Source organism: Notamacropus eugenii, chromosome 4 (assembly GCF_028372415.1).
Source record: "Notamacropus eugenii isolate mMacEug1 chromosome 4, mMacEug1.pri_v2, whole genome shotgun sequence".
NCBI lineage: Eukaryota > Metazoa > Chordata > Mammalia > Diprotodontia > Macropodidae > Notamacropus > Notamacropus eugenii.
Genome location: NC_092875.1, coordinates 59,156,597 through 59,180,057, shown reverse-complemented (window position 1 = coordinate 59,180,057; position 23,461 = coordinate 59,156,597). Strand labels below are relative to the sequence as shown.

At 38.9% G+C, this 23,461-nt stretch overlaps 1 protein-coding gene across 2 annotated transcripts in view; it reads right to left on the bottom strand.

The window, feature by feature from the left end:
• Positions 1-276: 276 nt before the first annotated feature.
• The window catches only part of RAB8A (RAB8A, member RAS oncogene family), a 36,206-nt gene continuing 13,021 nt past the window's right edge, over positions 277-23,461 (bottom strand). For both annotated transcript variants that reach the window (XM_072601237.1, XM_072601236.1), the window contains exons 5-8: positions 18,608-18,697; positions 5,010-5,075; positions 2,943-2,993; positions 277-2,065 (exon numbers count right to left, since the gene is read on the bottom strand). In XM_072601237.1, coding sequence (XP_072457338.1) covers positions 1,973-2,065; positions 2,943-2,993; positions 5,010-5,075; positions 18,608-18,697 — 300 coding nt within the window. In that variant the 3' untranslated portion in view covers positions 277-1,972. The remainder of the gene's footprint in view (positions 2,066-2,942; positions 2,994-5,009; positions 5,076-18,607; positions 18,698-23,461) is intronic.

Sequence of the window (23,461 nt, the reverse complement as noted above, 5' to 3'; positions counted from 1 at the left end):
AATCAATGAATTAATTAACAAACATTTGCTGAAACATTGATACCTCTCCAGAGAAACAGCTCAGTGTAATGGAATGACCACTTGACTGGGAGTCAGAACCCCTGGGTACAAGAACCTACCTCTTAGTAGCTATGTGATTAGGGGCAAGTTAATTGACCTTTCTAGACTTCGGTTTGCTCACCTAAAAATAGATATCCATCCTATGAAATGAACAAAAATTATGTTAAAAATCTGTTATGACTGTTCTTAAAAGGAGACGACGGGAAATAAAGTCCATTAACTTTAAAATGAGCTTTAATTTCTTTTCCTTAAGTGCATTTATCAATGTAAACAGAGCATGTTAGAGATTCCAGTGAATAGCAGGATACTGTTGATATGTTTGTTTTAATTCAGAAACTATGGAACTACGCCAATGACTTGATTGAGACAGCAGCTTCTAAACAACTTAGTTGTTGACGTTACCTCCAATCTAGTAAACTACTTTCAATTGTACAGGCTCTAAGCTGAAAGCCACTAGCTGTCAAAGAGAACCTAATAATGATAATTAAAAAACAAAACAAAAACCCCAACTCCTAACTGTTTTACTGTTAGTATTTCACATTGGAATGTATTGTGTGTCACTGCTACACATGGGGGTGGGAATGGGGCCTGAGGAGAGGACTCTTCTCTTCCTGCCACGGCCATTTGGAATAGCACAGACTCCCCAATTGTCTGTACCTGCTCTTGGAAATCGAAGACTGAATCACTTCATGGCACTAAGAATTTAAAAAATAAATCTCTGCTAAAAAGGACATCCCATTTGGAGATAAGGGTGACCTGCTGCCTAGCATGGGACTATTTGTGTTTGTATACATGAGAAAGAGCATGTTTTGACCATCTGATGTCCCTGACTGGAGGTGGGGGAGGGACATTGGCCGTTCTGATTTTTAGAAGTTAGAGAGGCAACCCCTTCCCCCAAATATAGGCAAAGAAGGAAGTGGGTAGAGGTCCCTAGGGTGATCCTTGTTTTCAAAGTTAAGGGAAGATCACCATCAGGAGCTACTTATACCACAGCTGGAAAGGCATTACTTCAGACAGTGAAAGGTCAGAGATCACAGATGCCACTGAGGGGCCTGCAGATAACAAGAAACTTCAATGGATTATGGACAAGAGACTGAAACCCAGGCACCAAAGAGGAGAAAACCAGTATTTCCCCCTTGAAACACTCTCCAAAGAATCCAATAAATTCATGTTTCACTTTGGTTTATTTTTACAAAACATTTAAAAAATGGATTTGATTTGGTAGATTGTCCAGAACTATGAATGTAGCCTTGTGACCGAATAGTAAAGCGTAATTTGGAAAGGCCCAGGTTGAGGCTAATATATTCCCCACTTTCAATAGTCAGCTCTCTGCTGCTTAAATGAGTGACTTTTGCAGTGGGTCCTGAGACAGAAATGCTTGTAAGTTAAATGCCTGAGTCCATGACTCTGTACAGTGGGCGCATAGGGATCATGTATACAAACACCTTTAATCAGTATTGGCATTTAAGTGCCCTCATGAAGACTCTTCTGACCAGACTGGTTTTCTCATTGGAGTTAAGACGTGTTCCAGATACAAAAAAATAAAAAGAGACAAAACACACCAAAACACCAAACCACCCTCAGAGACTGAATCCTGTTAGAAAGGTGCTATTGTTGGTCAGTTTTCAACTGTTTCTCTTCACTGGTCATACAATGCTGGTGCCGATATGGCAAACATTACAGGAAAAATAGTAAATTCTTAACTTATTCCATCTCCAAAGCTGGAAAAATCAGACCGTTACTAAAATAAACAATTTCTCAATTTCGTTCCGGCAGCCGGGATCCCGCAGCGGCCACAGAGCCACGGGGCGGGCGTGTTGGAAGGTGGGAAGTCCACAGATAGAGGAAAACTCACTCGGAACGGGCACAGTCCAGTTCAGCTGAGCACAAGCTCAGGTTAAGGCAGTGCTCCTCACAGAAGAACACATCGGAAAAAGCTGCTTTTCCTTTGTTGGTCGGGGGTGATTTTGACGCCCTGGTTGTTGCCTTGTGGACTATTACCCTCCTGAAAAACAAAAAGGATTTTTCCCACAGTAAAAAAGGATGAGCTGGAGGAAAACACCCTTGAGTTGGTACAACTCCTCCTACATGTTCCCATAAACAATTCACTCCCACCTTCTATCCTGGACTAGTTCAACCTCCCCCTCTCTCTGAAATCTCCAGCGGGATACACTAAAATGCAGTCCAAGTCGGGTGGGTGGTGCAGCACCGAGAATAACGAACTAGGGAGAGTCAGGAGGAAAAGGAGAACAAATCATGGAAAGAGAGTTGGGCTGAAACGGACCTGAATGACCATCCAGGCTAGCTTTTCTTATTTTATACAGGAGGAGATTGAGGGTCAGCAAAGCTAAATGCCTTGAATCTCCTACTGGTCCCTTGGGTGACTTTGGATAAGCCTTTTCCTTTCTCTTTGCTTCACTTTGTGCATCTGTGAAATAAGGGGTTTGGGTCAGATGATCTCTGAAGCACTGTATGGCCTGGACATCTTGTTCCCTAGCTCTGTCATTCTATGTTCTATATGCTGGGGAAAAAGGCCACAGTTTTGCTGGGTTTTTGCATTACTGAAAACTTACTTAGCAAGACAATGACACAAGACTGAAAAGTCAAATGGAACCTTTTCCCCTGACTTCTTACAGCAGCTGTATATGGAATTCAACACTTATTACATTCAGGTTTCCCCATTAAATACAGCAAATGCTAGTCATAGCTCAACTTTCCACATGGACTTGGCAAACCCTAGTTAACTTTACAGGTAGGGAGGAAACATCTGCCATAACCAACACTTTAATGAAGAGGGAACTTGTCCCTAGGGGGTAAATGGGAGGTCTGTCATTATTTTACTGCAAATTACTTTCCATGATTTGGAACAATTCATTACTCACCAATTTTTTGTCCATTTTTGCTTTGATGTCCCTTGCAAGAGTGAAAAATGCCTAGAGTACGAAAGAAAAGTTATTATCCATACTGCACAAGCAGGAAGTTACAAATGACCTAAAATCCATTTGAAGACTTTCTGGTCCATTAGTTAAATACTAACTATGCTTTTCCTTGGGGTGTAGCTTACATTTTTATGGCAATGCAAAACAATTTGTGATAGTTTAGGGTACGTATATTTACATTTTACAATCTATTTCTTTCCAATCTCCAAACTCCTTACAGAAACAGGTCCAAACTCTGGTCTGGCATTTAAACTCCACAACAACCTGGATCCAAAGTAACTCTCTGGTCTTAACTCCTAACATTCTCTACAGTGCATGTTGTGCTCTGCCAAAATGGTCTCTTCATTAAGTGTGCAACATGAACTATATTTTTCATCTTCATATCCCCAACACCAAACAGGTAATCAGTTGAATTTATTTTCTACATCTTTGCCTTTGTCCATGACATTCACTCTCCAACCCTGATTCTCCCTACTTATATTCAAATCCTATCGTCATTCAAGGAAGGCCTAATGAGATTTCACCTCCTTCTCCAGGAAAGCCTTTTCCTGACTACTACAGTCCAGAGACATCTCTCCTTCCTCTGATCTGCCTTCAGCACTTATTATGAACCTCTTATTGATCTTTTGTTATGACTATTAATTATCTAGGTGTATGACTGATTTATCCAAATAGACAGATGACTCCTTGATAGCAGCAACCGAATTATGCTTCTTTGTTTCCCTGGCAGTGGCTACAAACAGGACCTTAGAGGCAGCAGGCCCCGAGTGAATATTTGTTGACTTCACCACACCACTTTGCATCATTGTTTTGCCCAATTTTCCACCTAAAGAACTGACTCTGGAAAACAATGAATTTCTCAGGGCTATCAGAATGGAAGGACACTCACAACTACAAATAATATAAATCATCTGGCCTAGACAAAGCTGGGAAACAGTTCAATATCATTCGTAGCCATCACTATTTTATAATTGTATTATTATTTAAGGTTGACAAAAACATACAATATTGAATCTGATCTTGCAAACAACCCTAAATTTGGTAAGAGGTGTTATCACCCTTATTTTACAGATAAAGAAACTAAGGGAAGTTAACTGGCTTACTCAAGATCAGACAGCTACTAAGCTAAATTTGTTCTGAATATTCTTAAGTATGTTTTCTCTCCTAAGAGAATGTAAGCTCTTTGAGATCAGAGACCATTTTGTTTTTGTCTTTGTAACCCAGCCCCTAGATGACCACTCAGCACAAAGGAGGCACTTAATGTGTTTGCTGATCCAAGTATCAGAGGCAGAAATGAGATCAAGTGTCCTAAGGTCAAATTCAGGGATTTTCCCAATATACCCAAGTTGTCTCATAAGTCAAAGTGTATTCACCTAGAAAAAGACCTATGGAAACACAGGGCAGCTCTCTACCAAATAGTGTCACAATTAGTGGTTGGAGTAAGGAGCTTTTATATACTTCTTCTGGTCCATGGAGGTAGACACACCCATGGAGAAAAAACAGAACTTGCTGATTTATCTATGGTCAGATAAATTTAATCTCAACTCAACTGAATTAAGAGAATTTCCCCTTAAATCTATTAACTTGTACATTGTACAGTGAGCAATTGTCTGACAACGAAACTAAACTTTGGAAAATACTCTCTTCAGCTGATAGGACAGGAAACAGATTTTAGTCAAAACCCTAGGATAAGTTAAATTCCTTGGCAAGCTCAAGGTCAACCTACAATACTAGCAAAAAAGGGGTTGGGGGGCAGGATAGGGATACTGGGGGAAGTGTGACAGATCAGAAACAGGAATTGAGTATTATCCAATCTGAATCTAATTCTTGAACATATCCACTTAGTAGAAACCCCCTGGAAATACGTCCCTAGGAATGTCTGGCAGTTATTTAAAAAGCTATGATCATAAGTGATTAAAGAGGCTTTAGCTCCAATATGAGTGTTTGGGTAAAGTGGGACAAACTATGGTGGGCAGATTAATGTAATGTATGACTATATCACATACTCACATTCTCTACGTTGATATTGGCCTTTGCGCTGGTCTCCATGAATTTAATTCCATAATCAAGTGCTAGCTAGAAGAAAGCCATAGAACATAAGACAGTTCAGTAAGCATTAGCTTATATTTCTATTACTGCTTTAAGGTTGATAGCATTTTCCTGCAACTTTGTAAAATAGGTGGTACAGGTATTCAATACTTCAACTTGAGGTATTACAATAATCCTCATTTTACAGAAGAGAAAACTGAAGCTCTGGGAGATATATAACAGAGACAGGGTTCAAACCCAGGATATGTGACTCCAAATCTGGCTGTCTGTCAACGCTCAGAGAAATATCCTTCAATATTAGAAACTAGATACAGTCAGTGCAAAGTTCAACGAATGGAATAGAGGGGTTGCAGCTTGGGCACACATCACTCCTGACCAAAAAAAGGGCTTCAAAAGAGAAAGGAATATTTGGGAAATGAACAGTTAAAAAGATGTTATCTGATAACAGGATTTAAACTTATGGACCACAATTTAAGATACTGGCTAGGGATCAAAAGACACTACGCATGTTCTAGCCAGATGAAGTGTGGCCACTCATTTACCACCTTGTTAAACACAGACATTTCTACTATCAGCCAACCAGATAGAGTGCTATGTAACTGATCATAGTTCCAGTAATAGACCATGTCTGCTGCCCAAGAACCAGCCAAATTAAGAACAAAGAGGCTCATTGCCAGAAAGCTAGCCCCAAGGTGATAATAGTTATCAAAGAAAAAAGAGATGGCCTTCAATCCTTCCCATATGATTCCCTTCTGATTCTGTGAAGCAGAAGTGGTAGAACAGGAAAAAAGAAAGCAGAGAATGGTGCTAAGAATCCGCTGATTTTAGACCACGTATAAACAACTATTGGTAAGTTCTTTAAATGTGAGCTCCTTGCCCAATGAGCAATGAGCAGATGTACTACTAGAGGAGCTGGATTACATCAATATTAACATTATCACTAAAAACGAAACCAAAGACACAAGAAGTCATAGCTACGAGGAAGGATGGTTCAGAAGTTCTGCTAGGAGATGTGGCAAGTGAAGGTATTTATAGAACTGGTTTTATTGTGAATCCAAGGGCAACAAGAACTATTTCATGTGATACTTATTTAGCTTACTCTCCACTTCCTGTCTCTCCCTGTGCCTCCACACTGGCCAAGCTCATGCTCAGAAAGCACACCTCCCTCACCTAGGCCTCAGAGAAACACTAGCTTCAAGAACCAGCTCAAGTACCAACCACCTTCTAAAAGAGTGAAGACTTTTCCTGTTCCCAACTACTAGTGCTCTACCTCCTTCAAACTATTTCCTTTTTAATTACCTTACATTTTATTGTTTTTTTATCAGACATACACACAGGCACACAAACACACATTCTGTTTCTTCTAACAGAATGAAAGCCCCTGGACATTTTTGTCTTTGCATCTCCAGCATCTAGGACATGTTGCTGTTCAGTCATGTCCAATTCTTCATGACCCCATTTTGGGGTTTTCTTGGTAAAGACACTGCTCAATTTTACAGATGATGAAACCGAGGCAAAGAAGGTCAAGTGACTTGCCTAGAATCACACAGCTAATAAGTGTCTAAGGTCTGATTTGATCTCCTGAAGATGAATTACCCTGACTTCAGGTCTGGTGCTGTATCCACTATGGCACCACCTAGGTGCCCTCTATCTAGCACATAGTGGCTACTTACTAAATGTTACTTGACTGGTTAGTCCCTCTAAATTGAATGATGATGAATTTATAGGATGGTGAAAAACGTTAGATAATTTGGGTCAGGATCAAGTAACGAAAGAAGCAAAAGCTGCAAACCTAAACATTCTGAATACTTTCTTCAAGAAAATAAGTAAGGATAGGGCAAGCACAAAATTATAACCCCTCCCCCGAAAAAAGAAAATCAACTATATCTTAGAAGAAAAAAGATGAACAATGTGATCTCTGAATGTGTGTAGTCCCAGACTGTGACTTGTTTGACCAAAGATCAAAATCAACATCAAATCAGAAGAATCTGGAATTGAAGAAGTTACAGTATGCTACCAAAACAGATCCAACCTAACTGATGTAAACAAGCACTTAAGGGTCCAAATATACTGTCTCCACCAATAGAGAAAATTATTTTCTACTAGAAATGTTGACAGATTTTTTTCCATTTTTTCTTCAGTTCATATTGTCCTCCCATATTCATCCTTAAATACTTTGGGGAAAATCATGGTAAGTTTTTTGCAAACTTGTTTTAGCCTGTAATACTTCAGTTTGTTTCTACAATTATTTCCTAATCTTCTATCTTCCATTAGATTTTGTTGAAGAGTTTATATTTTCTAAACCAGTGTTGTCTCTGGCTGCTGCAGCTCTCTGCTTGACAAAGACGTCAAGTGTCTGAAGGACTTTCTAGCCTCTTTTGGCTTTACAGACTGGCTAAACTTCCTTAGCAAATGAGGTCAGTCCATGTCATGTCCTTTATTCATGTCCCATTTTTCAGTGTCAATAGCTTGTTTACAAGGTTGGATCTGTTTTGGTAGCATGCCGTAACTTCTTCAGTTCCAGATTCTTCTGATTTGATATTGATTTTGATCTTTAATCAAACAAGTCACAGTCTGGCAGTACACACGTTCAGAGAGCACACTGATAATTTTTTTTTTCTTTCTAAGATATAGTTGATTTTCTTTTTTTGGGGGGTGGGTGGGTGGTATAATTTTGTGCTTGCCCTAACCAGTCCTATCCTTAATTATTTTCTTGAAGTATTCAGAATGTTTAGGTTTGCAGCTTCTGTGTAATCTACAAACCTTTTGCTTCTTTCATTACTTGGTCCTGACCCAAATTATCTCAAGGCATCTGAAAGCGGAAACTATGGAAAACCTCCCTTCACCCCTCACAGGTATTATTACCATCAGAAAAGGTCACTAAGAAGCCATTGACAATTACCATTCATATATCTACTTTCCCATTTTTAAAAAATTTTATTTTAGACTCAAATGCCACAACACAAATACAGAATAGAAAAAAGAACCAAAAACATACCATAAACTTAAATATTGGACCTTAAATACAAAGTTGAAAAGAAAAAAAGAAAAGCATGTCATGATTGTGTAACAATGAATTTTCATTCCAAGAAAGCCTGTTATGATAAAAATAATACTTGTGTTGAAAATTGTCCATCTTTTCTTTGCTTCTTTGTGAGTTCTTTTGTTCTCTGCTGTGTACTTTTTTTACTGTTCTTTTTTCCCCCTCCCTCCCCCCAAGGCTACAATAAAGTTTAGGTGTTTCTCTGTAGCTGTAGATATATACGTACCCAAATACATACATACTCCTGATCTTTGTTTTTTATGTTTGAGCATATTTCTTGTTTCCTATCCTTCCTGCCTCCTCTACTTCTATCTACCCCCTACCTTGCCCTCCTATTATCTGTCTACCCCACTTCAAGGATCCCTCCCCTATCCTGCCATTCCCATAAATCTAAACACCGTTCTATACCCCTCTTTACCTATTCCCTCCCCCACCCCTCTGATCCCTCTTGTCCTCTTCCTGCCCTCTCTCTTCTAAATATATGTATTGTTCCCTCAAACCCATTCTCCATGAAAGTAAGTTACCAGAATTACCAACCCTCCTCCCCCATCTATCTAATTCCTCTATTTTATTCTTCTTCTTGTACCTCATTTATATAAAATAATTACTTTTTAGCCTTTCCTAAATGATTTTACTTTTGAAATTCATATCCTATTCAGATTTTCCCCAATCTTAATTATGAGCTACCTAAATATTAATAAGAATCTTAGACATTCATTTTATACATTATATATATTATAAATCCCTCATAATCAGTCTTGGTATGTACCATATATTTCCCTTGGTTCTTGTTATGTCAAATTTTCTATTAAGTTCAGGATTTTTTTTAAACAAAATTTTGAAAGTTTGAGAATTTATCAAATGTGCATTTTTTTTCATTCAGAATAATACTTAACCTTGCAGAGTATATTTTCAGCCAGAGTCCCAGTTCCTTTACTCTTCAATACTATGTTTCAAGACCTGCGGTCCTTTAATGTCTCTGCTGCTAGGTCTTTTGTGAGTCTAATTGTGGTACCACCATATTTAAATTGTTTTAATCTTGATCCTGTTAATATTTTATCTTTGAGCTGGGGATTTTGAAATTTGACTATGATATTCCTATGAGTTTTCCTCATAGGACCTTTTTAAAATGGTGATCAATGGATTTTTTCTATTTCTACTTTCCCCCCTTGTTCTAATACTTCAGATCAATCAAGATTCTTTTTTTGATCATAACTTTCAGTTAGTGCAATTATTTTTATATTTTCTCTTCTTGATCTACTCTCCAAATCTGTTGTTTTTCTTATAAGATGTTTTACTTCCTCTTCTATTTTTTTCATTATTCATATTTTGGTTAATTATTTCTTGATCTCTTCTAATCTCGCTGGCTTCACTTTGCCCAATTCTAATTTTCAAGGTGTCATTTTCTTCCTTAAGATTCTGGATTTTCTTTTCCAAATGGTTGACTTTCCTTTCATAATCTTGTTTTTCTTGGATTATTCTTATTTTTTTCTTTAGGTTTTCCTCCATCTCTGTCATTTGGTTTTTAAACTCTTTTTTTTTTAAGATCTTCTAAGAATTCTTTTTGGGCAAGTGACCATTTGACATGACTCTTTGAGAGTTTCTTTACTTCAATATCCTCCTCTGAAGAAGAACCCTGGTCATCACTATTCCCATAATAGCTTTTTTTGGTTGGATTCTTTCTCCTTTGCCTGTGCAATTTTTGTAGTAATGGCTCAATTTTTGTGATCACCTCTAGCCCTGGGTATGGGAAATGGTGCCTCTTGCCCCAGATCTTCAGTTTTTCCCCTCCAGCCTGGAACCAAAGCCGTATCTCTAACCTCCTCTAAGTGCCCACAGCCAGGGGCTTTCTGCCCCACTACTGCTCTCACTGGGCAGGTGCTGGTTCCTTCTAGCCACCCACTGCTCTTCTCAGCACAGCTGGGTCTGGGGAAAAGGCAGCCTCTCAAACCAACAAACCCCAGGGCTTGCCACTTGTTGTTTACCGGAACCTAGCCTGGAGGTGTTTATTCTTCACAGGCACCAAACTTCTTGGAATTTTTCTTCTGATGTTCTCAAATAGTCCCACGAAGATGCTTGTTGGATCCCTATTCTTATTTATCTCCACCCACACTGTGTTCGTTCTAAGGTGTCATTTTAAGTCTTGGTGAGGGAAAATCTTGAGAGCTTGGAATTTTCTGACTTATTCCACCATCTTCCCAGAATCCTCTCTGCTTTCACATTTTATAAAAGCTTTGTAAGAATAATTTATACATATATTGAAGTCATTCTTGACAAAAACATGAAATGAGAGGGGAGGAGCCAAGATGGCAGAGTAGAAAGATACACATACGCTAGCTCCGAAACCACAGCCCATAAAATACCTGTAAAGAAGAACTCCCAACAAATTCTGGAGCAGCAGAAGCCACAGAACAACGGAGTGGAGGAGATTTCTGTTCCAGAGAGACCTGAAAAACCGACGTGAAAGGTCCGTTGCACATCCGACCCGGAGCAGAGCCCAGCCCTGCCTTGGCTGTGCGGCACCAAGGAGCAGATCCGAGCAGGCTTCAGGGACGGGATCTCCAGTGGCCCGCACAGGTCCTTCGGCCCACAGGCCCCAAAGGTCAGTGAGACAGTCTCTTTGGCTGGCTGAGAGGGGAGCGGGGTGTCCCCATAACTCAGGCCCCCTCAGAAGGCAGCAGCGAAGGCGGCAGTAGACTGGGGCTCCCAAAGCAGGCAGGAGCTTGGATCCATTTTTGAAGGTCTCTGCATAAACCCCCTGAGGGAACTAAGCCCCGTGAGGCCATCCTGCCCCCACCTGAGCACATGAACTTAATCTCACACTGAATAGCAGCCCTGCCCCCGCCAAAAGCCCTAAGGCTGGAAGCAGCATTTGAATCTCAGTCCCCAAATGCTGGCTGGGCAGATCTGGAGGTGAGGTGGGGGTGGAAAGAAAACTCAGAAGTCAAGTCACTGGCTGGGAAAATGCCCAGAAAAGGGAAAAAAAATAAGACTATAGAAGGTTACTTTCTTGGTGAACAGATATTTCCTCCCTTCCTTTCTGATGAGGAAGAACAATGCTTATCATCAGGGAAAGACATAGAAATCAAGGCTTCTGTATCCCAGCTCATCCAATGGGCTTAGGCCATGGAAGAGCTCAAAAAGGATTTTGAAAATCAAGTTAGAGAGGTGGAGGAAAAACTGGGAAGAGAAGTGAGAGAGATGCAAGAAAAGCATGAAAAGCAGGTCAACACCTTGGTAAAGGAGACCCAAAAACATGCTGAAGAAAATAACACCTTGAAAAATAGGCTAACTCAATTGGCAAAAGAGGTTCAAAAAGCCAATGAGGAGAAGAATGCTTTCAAAAGCAGAATTAGCCAAATGGAAAAGGAGGTTCAAAAGCTCACTGAAGAAAATAGTTCTTTCAAAATTAGAATGGAGTAGATGGAGGCTAATGACTTTATGAGAAACCAAGAAATCACAAAACAAAACCAAAAGAATGAAAAAATGGAAGATAATGTAAAATATCTCATTGGAAAAACAACTGACCTGGAAAATAGATCCAGGAGAGACAATTTAAAAATTATGGAACAACCTGAAAGCCATGATCAAAAAAAGAACCTAGACATCATCTTACATGAAATTATCAAGGAAAACTGCCCTGATATTCTAGAACCAGAGGGCAAAAAAGTATTCAAGGAATCCACCAATCACTGCCTGAAAGAGATCCAAAAAGAGAAACTCCTAGGAACACTGTGGCCAAATTCCAGAGTTCCCTGGTCAAGGAGAAAATATTGCAAGCAGCTAGAAAGAAACAATTCAAGTATTGTGGAAACGCAATCAGGATAACACAAGATCTAGCAGCTTCTACATTAAGGGATCGAAGGGTGTGGAATAGGATATTCCAGAAGTCAAAGGAACTAGGACTAAAACCAAGAATCACCTACCCAGCAAAACTGAGTATAATACTTCAGGGGAAAAAATGGTCTTTCAATGAAATTGGGGACTTTCAAGCATTCTTGATGAAAAGACCAGAGCTGAAAAGAAAATTTGACTTTCAAACATAAGGATGAAGAGAAGCATGAAAAGGTAAACAGCAAAGAGAAGTCACAAGGGACTTACTAAAGCTGAACTGTTTACATTCCTGTGTGGAAAGACAATATTTGTAACTCTTGAAACTTTTCAGTAACTGGGTAGCTGGTGGGATTACATACACACACACACACACACACACACACACACACACACACACACACACAGAGAGCACAGAGTGAATGAAATAGGATGGGAATCATATCTTTAAAAAATGAAATTAAGCGGTGGGAGAGAAATATATTGGGAGGAGAAAGGAAGAGATGGAATGGGGCAAATTATCTCTCATAAAAGAGGCAGGCAAAAGACTTTTTAGTGGAGGGAAAAAGAGGGGAGGTGAGAGAAAAACATGAAGTTTACTCTCATCACATTCCACTAAAGGAAGGAATAAAATGCACACTCATTTTGGTATGAAAACCTATCTTACAATACAGGAAAGTGGGGGAGAAGGGGATAAGCAAGGTGGGGGGGATGATGGAAGGGAGGGCAGTGGGAGGAGGAAGCAATTTGAAGTCAACACTCTTGGGGAGGGACAGGATCAAAAGAGAGAATAGAAGCAATGGGGGGTAGGATAGGATGGAGGGAAATATAGTTAGTTTTACACAACATGACTATTATGGAAATCATTTGCAAAACTACACAGATATGGCCTATATTGAATTGCTTGCCTTCCAAAGGGAAGGGGTGGGGAGGGAAGAATGAAGAGAAGTTGGAAGTCAAAGTTTTAGGAACAACTGTTGAGTAGTGTTCTTGCTACTTGGAAATAAGAAATACAGGTAAAGGGGTATAGAAAGTTATCTGGCCCTAAAGGACAGAAAAGAAGATGGGGACAAGGGAAGGGAGGGATGATAGAAGAGAGGGCAGATTGGTGATAGGGCAATTAGAATGCTCAGTGTTTTGGGGTGGGGGGAGGGGACAAATGGGGAGAAAATTTGGAACCCAAAATTTTGTGAAAATGAATGTTAAAAGTTAAATAAATAAATTTAAAAAAAAAACAAAAATATGAAATGAAATCTGTGATACTTTATAGCAGACTATAGCTTTTTTATGGTCATCCAACTAAGAAAAGGCAGAATACAGGACACCACTGGGCTTAATATTTGATAAGCAAGAAAAAAAGTTTCATTTGGAAGAACGAAATATATCTTAAAAGTTATCTAACAAGAAGTCTTTCACATATGTTAAAATCAGATTACTTGAAAAGCACAACAGATAATTGTGATAACCCTCTTGGGCTTCATTGGATAATTTTAGTAGGAGTAGGGATGAACGTGATCATCACTCATCTAGGAGTGGGTGTCCTGTTCTTCGGCTCATTCCTACTAGAACCCTAGGAGCCCACTGGGATCTGGGCTACTGTGAGTGGATTAGGGAGGGGAAGGTCCTAGTGGGCTCCGTAGTACATTGCATAGGCTAAAGTGTATTACCAATGAAGAACTGTAAGCAAAAAGTGGTGCAAGATATTAAAGAGTTATATAATCTCCCCTTTTCTAAAGGCCTGGGCAGGTAGAAGAGAGATACCAAATAGAGATACCTTATGCTACACTGATACCTGCATAACGTTAGCAGACCTAAGAGTATGTTTTGTGAGCCACTTTGGCAGATATATGAATGGAAGGTCATGAACAAGAACTGTAGAGAACAAGGAAACAAGGATGGGTTGTGATCTGTGCCTCTGGAATGAGAACTCACAGTGATCCATTTAAGCACTAAAGATTTGCAAGGCCATTATACTAGCCATTCGATATCCTTCATATAACATTTTCTATGGTGTACTGAAAAGCTTTAGGTATCATCCTTCCTGATGTTAGGTAGTTGTTGTTCAGTCATGTCCCTGTGGACCACAGCATGCCAATACTGGCCAAAGGGTTTTCTTAGCAAAGGTATTGGAGTGGTTTGCCATTTCCTTCCCCAGTGGATTAAGGGTTAAGGGACTTGCCTGGGGTCACATAGCTAGTGAGTGTCTGAGGCCAGATTTGAACTCAGGTCTTCCTGATTCTAGGTCCAGCACTTTTTCCATTGAGCCACCTAGCTGTCTCCTCTAAGGTTAGGTTAATTACCTCCTAATGCAGCAGCCCAGGGCAATGACAAAATGCTAAGTCACTTGTTGCAAGAACACAAATATGTTCAAAATTTTATAACTGGGCAAAGTGGTTCTTGAAGACAAGAGTAACAACAGGGTTCCATTTTCTAAATGAAAAATCTGAGTATTTTCCTGGCCATCCATCTCTCCCTATGTCTCACCTCTTGTAAAATTGTTCACTGCTCACATTGAAACCTGCTATCAGTATTTTCGTGGGCCATGACCTCTGCTGTGACTTCACTTCCTTCTCGAATCCTGACCTCATGGTTGGGCAGTCCAATTCTACACTGCCCTCAGAAACCTTGAATCCCTGGCCCTGCTGCCTCTTATTCCTTGACAAAGTTCAGCCTAATATTATTCCACCATCTGCCTCCTCTGATCCATTCGTGTGCTGCTAAAGAGAGCTGGAGGAAGTCACACAACCACACAGACTGGATACATTATAAATTCCCATGATATCATCCAACTTTATCTAGGCCCTCAATGCAGCAAAGTAATCCTTTATTCTTCCCCAATTCCTTGGTATGTTCCCCCCAAAAAGCTTCTGCATTTCTTTTTCATTCTAAACTTAAAACACTGAATAAAATGAGCATTTCTACACATACTGTAGAAGATGAGAGGACTCCATATGAAACTGTGAATCTCTATTACATAGAGCCTCTATTACATGCTTTTCAAGTACATAATAAATCTAACAAGTAACTTTCAAAGTTATCCTGTCTGTGATTCCTTCTGGTCTTCCTTCAGTTCTCTTCTTTTGGGGAGTGGGGTGGGCGGGAGGAAGAAGAACTCTATTGCTTTTTAAAATCCCCTTTCCAATCATTTGCAAAACTAAACAGATATGGCCTGTATTGAATTGCCTGTCTTTCAAGGGGAAGGAGTGGAGAGGGAGGGAGCTAAGGAGGTTAGAACTCAAAGTGTTAGGACCAAATGTAATGTTCTTACCACTAGGTAACAAAAATACAGGTTAAGGGGTCAAGAAAGCTATCTGGTCCTACAGGACAAAAGAGAAGACGGAGACAAGGGCAGAGAGGGAGGATAGAGGAGAGAGCAGATAGGTCACAGGGGCAATTAGAAAGCTCGGGTTTGGGGGGGGGAGGGGATAAAAGGGGAGAAAATTTGTAACCCAAAATTGTGTGAAAATAAATGTTAAAAATTAATAAAAAAAAAAAATCCCCTTTCCAAGTTTAAAAGAAAATCATCCTATACTTTCCTAAACCTTTTTTTCTCAATTCCCCCACAGAAAGAGCCCCTTCTCTCTTTATTGAGACACTTACCATGAAAACTGAGGCTATTTACATACCTCCTCCTTCTCTGTCATCCCCACCCACCCCTGTAGTCTCTGATAATGAAGTGGACTTTCTCCTGGGAAGGATAGTGACTCTACAAGTGCAGTTGATCCTATGCCCTCCCATTTCCTTCAGTAGATTACCACTTCAATCTCCTCCCGCTCTCTAATATTCAACAGGTGTGCAGAACCTGCAGTAGAGCCTTCTGAACTTGTATTGGTCTGACTAGCCACAGTTGAACACACTGTACCCTGACCCCAACATGTCATTTTGGTCCTCCTAGAGAATGAAGGACAAAAACCAATACTCAATATCTTCTTTGTGTTCTTCCCCATTGCCTTCAAACATGCCCAAATCTCTCTCATCCTTAAAAACTTTCATTAGGCCTTACCCCATGTCAAACTATCATCCCCCCTCTCTTTCCCTTTCCTCAGGTAACACTCAGGAAAAAGCTGTCTTCCTTTACTGTCTCCACTTCCTCTCTTCTCCCTTGATTCTAAACCCTCAACAGTATGGATTCTTACTCATCACTCAACTGAAACTACTCATTCCAAAGTTACCAAAGATTTTTTAATTGCCAAATCTGATTGTCTTTTTTTAGGTCCTCATTTTTTTTTACCTAATTATACCAATGACCACCTTTCCTCCCTCCTGAATACTATTTCTCAAAGCTTCTGGGCTCTTGTAATGATGCTCTCTCTTTGTTCTTCTCCTAACCACTCCTCAGTTTCCCCTGATGGTTCATCATCCATACCATGTCAAAGTTCTGTGTTAAGCCCTCTATTCTCCTCTCTCTAGGTGACCTGAGCAGCTCCCACAGGCTTATCATCTCTATGCAGCTGTTTCACAGACCTCCAATCTCTCCCCATAACTTTAATTCTACATTACCAATTGCCTACTGCTATTTCAAAGTGGACGTCCTAGAGACATGGTCAAGTACATATATCCCAAACAGACCCCATTATCTCTCTTCCCAAACCCATATTCCTCTCCCCACTTTCTCTATTTCTGTTCAAGGCATCACTATTCTTCCAGTCTCCCAGGTTCATAACTGGCTTTATCCTGGATTCCTCACTCTTTCACCATATATCACCCAATTAGTTGCCACACCTTGCTATTTATACTTCCATAATAACTCTTACATCTGACCCCTTTTTTCCACTCAGACAGCTACCACCTTAGTTCATGATCTCATCATCTCTCACCTAGATTTATTGTAATGGCTTCCTTAAAACTGGCTTCTCTTCATCAAGTCTCTCCCTAATACAGTCCATTCTCCGAAATGCTGCTAAAGAGATTTTGAGCAGTAGTGACACGCCACTCCATTAGGGAGAAACATCTTAACAATTTCCCCCCACCCTTAACCCATTTCTCCCATGACAGTCAGGCTAATTTTTCCTTAAAAAGTACTGAAACCACCGAGACTTGATTGGCTCAGAGGACTAAGGTCACAGGCTACTGATACAGCTTCTTGGTCACCTAAATACAAACCAGCCACAAGTAGTTTCAGGGGCTGTCTGACAGACAATCATGGGCAACTAAGAGGCAGGGGAATTTTGCTCAACTTAATCAACTTACAGTGTTTTCAATATGTATTCTCGTTGAATATTTTTCACTGCTAAAGTTAGGTAAATTTCCTTTTGTTAAGGACCATTCAGGTGTCTCATTTCATCCCAATATTGAACACAGGCTATCATGGGGTTGGTCTGAGCCATACCCAGTCCAGAATACTTCCCTACTCAATAAACTCCAGTGGCATTCCAGAAGCAACTGTAAATTCCTCTGTTTAGCTTTTAAAGTCCATCATAGTTTTCTCCCATTCTACCTTTCCAGCCTCATGGTCTATTATTTCCATCCTATCCTCTTTGTATTAGCCAAACAGGTCTTCTCTGATTCTCACTCAATAATGTATATCCCATCTCAGTGTCTCTGAACTAACTACTTTCCATGGCTGGAAGGCATTCCCTCCTTCCTTCTACCTCGTAGAATCTTTTTGTTCCTTCATGATGCAGCTCAAACACTACTTTCTACCTGAAGCTTTTCCTGATACCTAACACTGTTTCATTTACAATATTTGTATCCCTAGCACACTGTGTGGCACATAGTAAAAGTTTAATAAATAAATGGCTTACTGATTATTGATTGTTTGAACAGGAGATCTAACTGGCTTTCTGAGGTTGCTCTGGCCTGCCCAGGTAAATCTTGATTAGTCATGTTTAATCAAGTTTAAAAATATTTATTGGTGCCTACTACATACATGGAGGACAGAGGATGGCCTCAAACATATCTCATAGGTCTGTGGAGTACTTGTGGTAGGAGATGGAAAAGAATCACATAGCATGTAATGGAGATGATAGGTAGCATTCTTTGCATCCAGGTTGGCATAGTTGGGCAAATTGTTCAAAATGGAGCTTAGCCCTAAAATCTTCAGGAACCAAATGATGATAATTGTGAAGGTCAACAAAAAGCAAACTGATGGGATATTTGGGAATCATTTAAAAATGTTATACAAAATGAGGAAAAAGGAAAGGATTTCTGTTTTGAAAGCAAGGCATAAGTTTGCATTCTTACTGTTCTTTACTGTTAATAGCAATGAGTACCATACTGTAGGCAGTGCACAGGTATTTTATCACTTTCACTCTCTCATTTGGGGCTCTTGTGAGTGAACCACAGGTAAAGTGCCAAATAAGTGCTATAATTATTCTATTCCTTTTTATCTCCTTTTTCCAAAGGAGGAAACTATAACTCAGAGAAGCAATGAAGTTTTTCCATCTTCATGCGGCTACTAAAAGGAGAGGTGCGCCTTGAGCTTAAGTCTGGTGCTCCTCCTACATGACTACTCTAAAGATGTATGCTCCTGCACACATGTATACACACACACATGCACAAACACATTCACTTGGAGAAAGCAATTATCTTGCAAGCTTGTGATTGAAGTCACAATTGAGGACAGTTTTTCATTTTTAGGAGGTGGAAAAGAAAAAAATATCTTTTAGAACACATTTATAAAAAGTCAACAGTTCTACAAAAGGGTCATTATATTAAACATGACAGAACAAAACTTCATTCCTACCTTTTCCCCTCTTTCTTTGGAAACTTGTCTTCTTTCATTCACATCACATTTGTTTCCAAGTATCATCTTTTCCACATCTGCAGAGGCATGCTAAAGGAGAAAAGAGCCAACAGAAGCAGGTGAATGTCAGTTTAGTCTTCAGACAACGTTTTTTCAAGAACTTTAACTCTTCATAAAGGGAGATACCATAAGCAAATTGGAGAGTATGGAATACTTTACCTGCCAGATCTATGGATAAGGGAAGAATTTATTACCAAACAAGAGACAGAGAGCATTATGGGATATAAAATGGAAAATTTTAATTATATTAAATTAAAAAGTTTTTTTGCACAAACAAAACAATGCAGCCAAAAGTAGAAGAAAAGCAGACAACTGGGAAGAAATATTTACCACGTTTCTCTCATAAAGGCTTCATCTTTCAAGTACAGAGAGAATTGAGTCAAATTTATAATAATATAAGTCATTCCCCAATTGATAATAGTTAAAGGATATGAATAGCTTTCAGATGAAGAAATCAAAGCTATCTAGTCACACAAAAAATGTTCTAAATTACTACGAATTTGAGAAAGGCAAATTAAAACAACTCTGAGGTACCACCTCACACCTATCAGATTAATTAATATGACAGAAAAAGAAAATGAGAAATGCTGGAGGGAATATGGAAAAATTGGAGTACTAATGCACTATTAGTAAAGTTGTGAATGAGTCTAATCATTCCAGATAGCAATTTGGAACTATGCCCAAAGGGCCATAAAACTGTACATACCCTTTGACCCAGACATATCACTACTAGGTCTATATCTCAAAGAGATTAAAAAAAAAAAGGAAAAGGACCTATACGTTAAAAAAAATATTTATAGCAGCTCTTTTTCTGGAGGCAAAGAATTGGAAATTGAGGAGATGTCCATCAATTGGGGAATGGCTAAACAAGTTATGGTACATAATTGTTATAGAATACTATTGTGCCATAAGAAATGATGAGCAGGTGAATTTCAGAAAAACTTAGAAAGACTTACACAAACTTCAAAGTGAAGTAAGCAGAACCAGGAGAACATTTCATATAGTAACAACAATATTATACAATGATCAGCTGTGAATGACTTGCTATTCCCAATACCATACAACACAAAGATCCAAGATAATTCTGCAGGATCTATGATGAAAAATACTGTCTACTTCCAGAAAGAGAACTGAGGGAATCTGAGTGCAGATCAAAGTAGATTGTTATTTTACTTCATTTTTTCTTGTTTTCTTTCACAACGTGACTAATAAGGAGCTATGTTTTGCACGACTGTACAAGTATGACTTTTATCAAATTGTTTGACTTCTCAATGATGGGGGAGGGGAAGGAGGGTAGGAATGTATTTGGAACTCTAAGCTGTCAAAAATGAAGGTTAAAAACTGTTTTTACATGTAATTGGGAAAAAAAAAATATCAAAATTTGCTCCCTCCCCAAAAAGGAATTCTAACTCTTAATAGTGCTCCACAAGCATAACTGGCTGGGAAGGAACAAAGCTCTCTTCATGTGCTCTTGATTGTATAAAATATATTTGTATACTCTAATCATGAACATGTGTCAGATGTGTATCACTGTCTAATAAATGGTATGTATGAGGTAACAGAATTCGATTAAAACTAATTTTACTCTTGATTTGAATAAAAGGGATGAAAAAAGAGAAAGCTATTAGCTAATATGAAGGCACCAGATCCACAGGAATGAAAGGTTATTAAATTCAACATTCTATCAACTGGAAATTTCAGCCCACAATGCTTCATCAGTACAGTGATGATGAGAATAACGATTCTGAGGCACTGTAATGTAAGATGCCAAATGTATCTCAGCAAAGGGAACTTTGGTTTAGTTTGTGTTGCTCACTTTCTCACTGTTTTAGGGACTGGTAATCCATGGAAGACATAAATGACTATAAAATGGATCAGGAAACTTTCAGGAAGGGGGTGAAAGGAGATAGAGCACTTCTGTTTGCTGCAACTCCAACAGTAGCCTCCAACTATGGCACCAAGAAAGAGGAAGAGAGGGGAGCAGGAAGCAGACACTTCAACACTTAAATGAGTCTGTAGAGCAACTTACAACTTAAAAAATGTTTTCACATATATTATTTAATTATACCTTGGCAACCAGGCGAGATTAAGGTAGAGATATTATCTAAATGAGGATACCGAGGTGCATTAAGAAGTTACTTGTCCAAAGTCAAACTATCATCTTAGTAGAACTAAGATTTGAATCCAGGAGGTCTGATGCTGGATTCAAACTTAATGATAAAAGCAGAGAAGTAATGTTAGCAACTTGCAAAGGAATCATAGAATCACAGATCCAGTCATGGCAAGGCTCTCAGAAATCTCCTTAGCACAGCCTCATTTTACAGATGATGAAACCGAGGCTCAGGGAGGTCACATTTAATTCTGCTGAACAAATATTTATTAAGCATATGTCAGGCAGAGTGCTAGGCACTAGGGATACAAGATGAAAAACAATAGCTTCTATTCTCAAACACAACATATACACAACATAAAACATAAAACAACACATACAAAAAACAATACAAAGAATGTTATATGAGCAATGGAGAGATCCAAATAAAAAGAAAATCTGGGGGAGATTCTTTTCATTGAGGTAGCAGAACTCAAAGAAAGATTCAAGGTTCAAGAAGTAGCATCCAAGTTGGACCTTGAAGAGATCGGGAAAAGCAAGATGTCCATGGTGGCTGGAATGTAGAGTATAGAAAGGGGAGGAGAGTGAAAGAAGGATGGAGAGTTTAAGTGTAACTTAAGAAGTAAAAGCTACAATAAAAAGGCTAAGAGCTGGCACAGTATGAAGAATATGAGGAAGAGAACTGAGGCAGCAAAGTCTCAGCAGTGATACTGAAAGCTACATTAGGTGGCTGTAAAACTGGGTGAGAGCCAGAACATAAGAACAGATGACAATTTCATAAGAGAAACTCAAGAACCTATAAAACAGATCAAGGAGCTTTCTAGTGATTCAGTAAGAGCACCAAAGGAGATAGGACACAAATAAATAGGGGAAGATAAGAGCAGAGAAAGCAAGACCAAAAGAATGTATACACTGGCTATAATTCTATAAATAAAAGCAGTAAGTATATGAAATCTGGAAAAAAAAATAAACAGAAAAGTTCAAAGAGGGTCAAAGTAACAAAGATGAGTTTTGTTATTACTTTGTTAAAATTAATTTACTTAAATTTTTTTCTAAAAAGCAAATTAGAAATACTGGAAGTTTATGGTTTTAATTTTTTGTTTGGTTCTTATTTGCATATTTATGTTTGTTGATGGTGGTTAAATTAAATTTTTAAAAAGGAAAGAAAAAAAAGATGAAAAAAGCCAGCACTACAGAAACCACATTGGAAATGATTAAAGAACATCTTCCAAAACTGAACATGAGGGTCACAGAGTCTCTTCCATGAATCATCCTGAGACAGCCCTTCAGACACTTACCTGGCAAATTTGCAAACTTTAAGAGACAAAGATGGCATTTTCCAAGTTGCCAAGAAGAAAGGAGAGAACATTTAGAGATCTGAGGATAAGAAATGACTTGGGACATGCCCCAAAGACCTTCTAGAAGAACAGGATAGGGGCCAGGGTAAGGGAGAGGGAGGAACCCAGAATGAACAAAGGAGAAATAAGAGTTATCCCACCAATATAGCACCAAGCCAGAGGACACAAACAGATGACCTTATTTCAAGCTCATTTTTAGAATCAGAGAATTGCAAGCTGACTTTAGAAACTATTTCAGGACTTTGCAGAAATGAAGGAAATATTTTGTTAAAGTCTCACATCTACAAAGATCAATAAAAGAAATTATGGAGACCTGAAAAAAGATGAGACATACTCAATAGATAAAGAAAGGAAGTTAATGCAAAAAACCCCAAAGAATCACACAACAGTGTGAAAATGTCAAAGACAGAAATGTAACAAAGACATAGGAGTTGGTGAGGGTTAGCCCCCAAAGCTAAATGCCATATAATCCCTATAAAAATCTAAAGGTTTTTCAAGTTAGCAATAAAAAGCAATGGTCAGAAATAAAATATGTGCAAAATCACTGACACTAAAAACATTAGAAGGTGAGCAATGATTGTTTTGATCTGATTTACAGGAAATAAAGAGTTTAAAAATAAACACCACAGAAACTATGTAAAGACAAGAAAAAGTCTAGAACAATAAAGACAAACTTATACGGTGAGTAGAAACCTGACTTGACAGTAAATGGGCTGAATTCCCCTATTAAAATAACGGGCAGGAGGAATTACTGTTAGTTGGATTTTGTCTTTAACCTCCATTTGCTGCCTACGAGAGCAGTGGACTTCGATCCTATAGAGTTGGGTTTTAGTTCTGCCTCAGCACTCATTTTCTGGGTTACTATGGTCAAATTGCTATCCTTCTCAAGGCATCAATTTCCTTACCCGAAAATGAGAGATTTATATTGAATCTTTACAGATCCTTAGAATTACAATAAAGGTAGGGATGACTAACAGATAAAGTAGACTGCAGAGCAAAAAGCACTAAAACACATACGAGGACACTATGTAACATCAAACGTTGAAAACCTAGCAAGACTGAACCTCTCTGGCCCAGATAACAGCAACAACAACAAAAATAAGACTATGCACTTTGGACAAAGAAACAAACAGGAATATAACTGTAACTAGAGACTGTAATATTAGAAAATAACTTACCAAGTAGACAAAGAATGAATAAATGATTAAAGAGCTGAATAACACAATACATAAGGTGGAATTAACTGAATGGTGAAGAGGTGGCTAGGTGAGGGAGTGGAAGGAATACTGGTCTGGCAGTCAGGAGACCTGAGTTCAGACTGTGCCT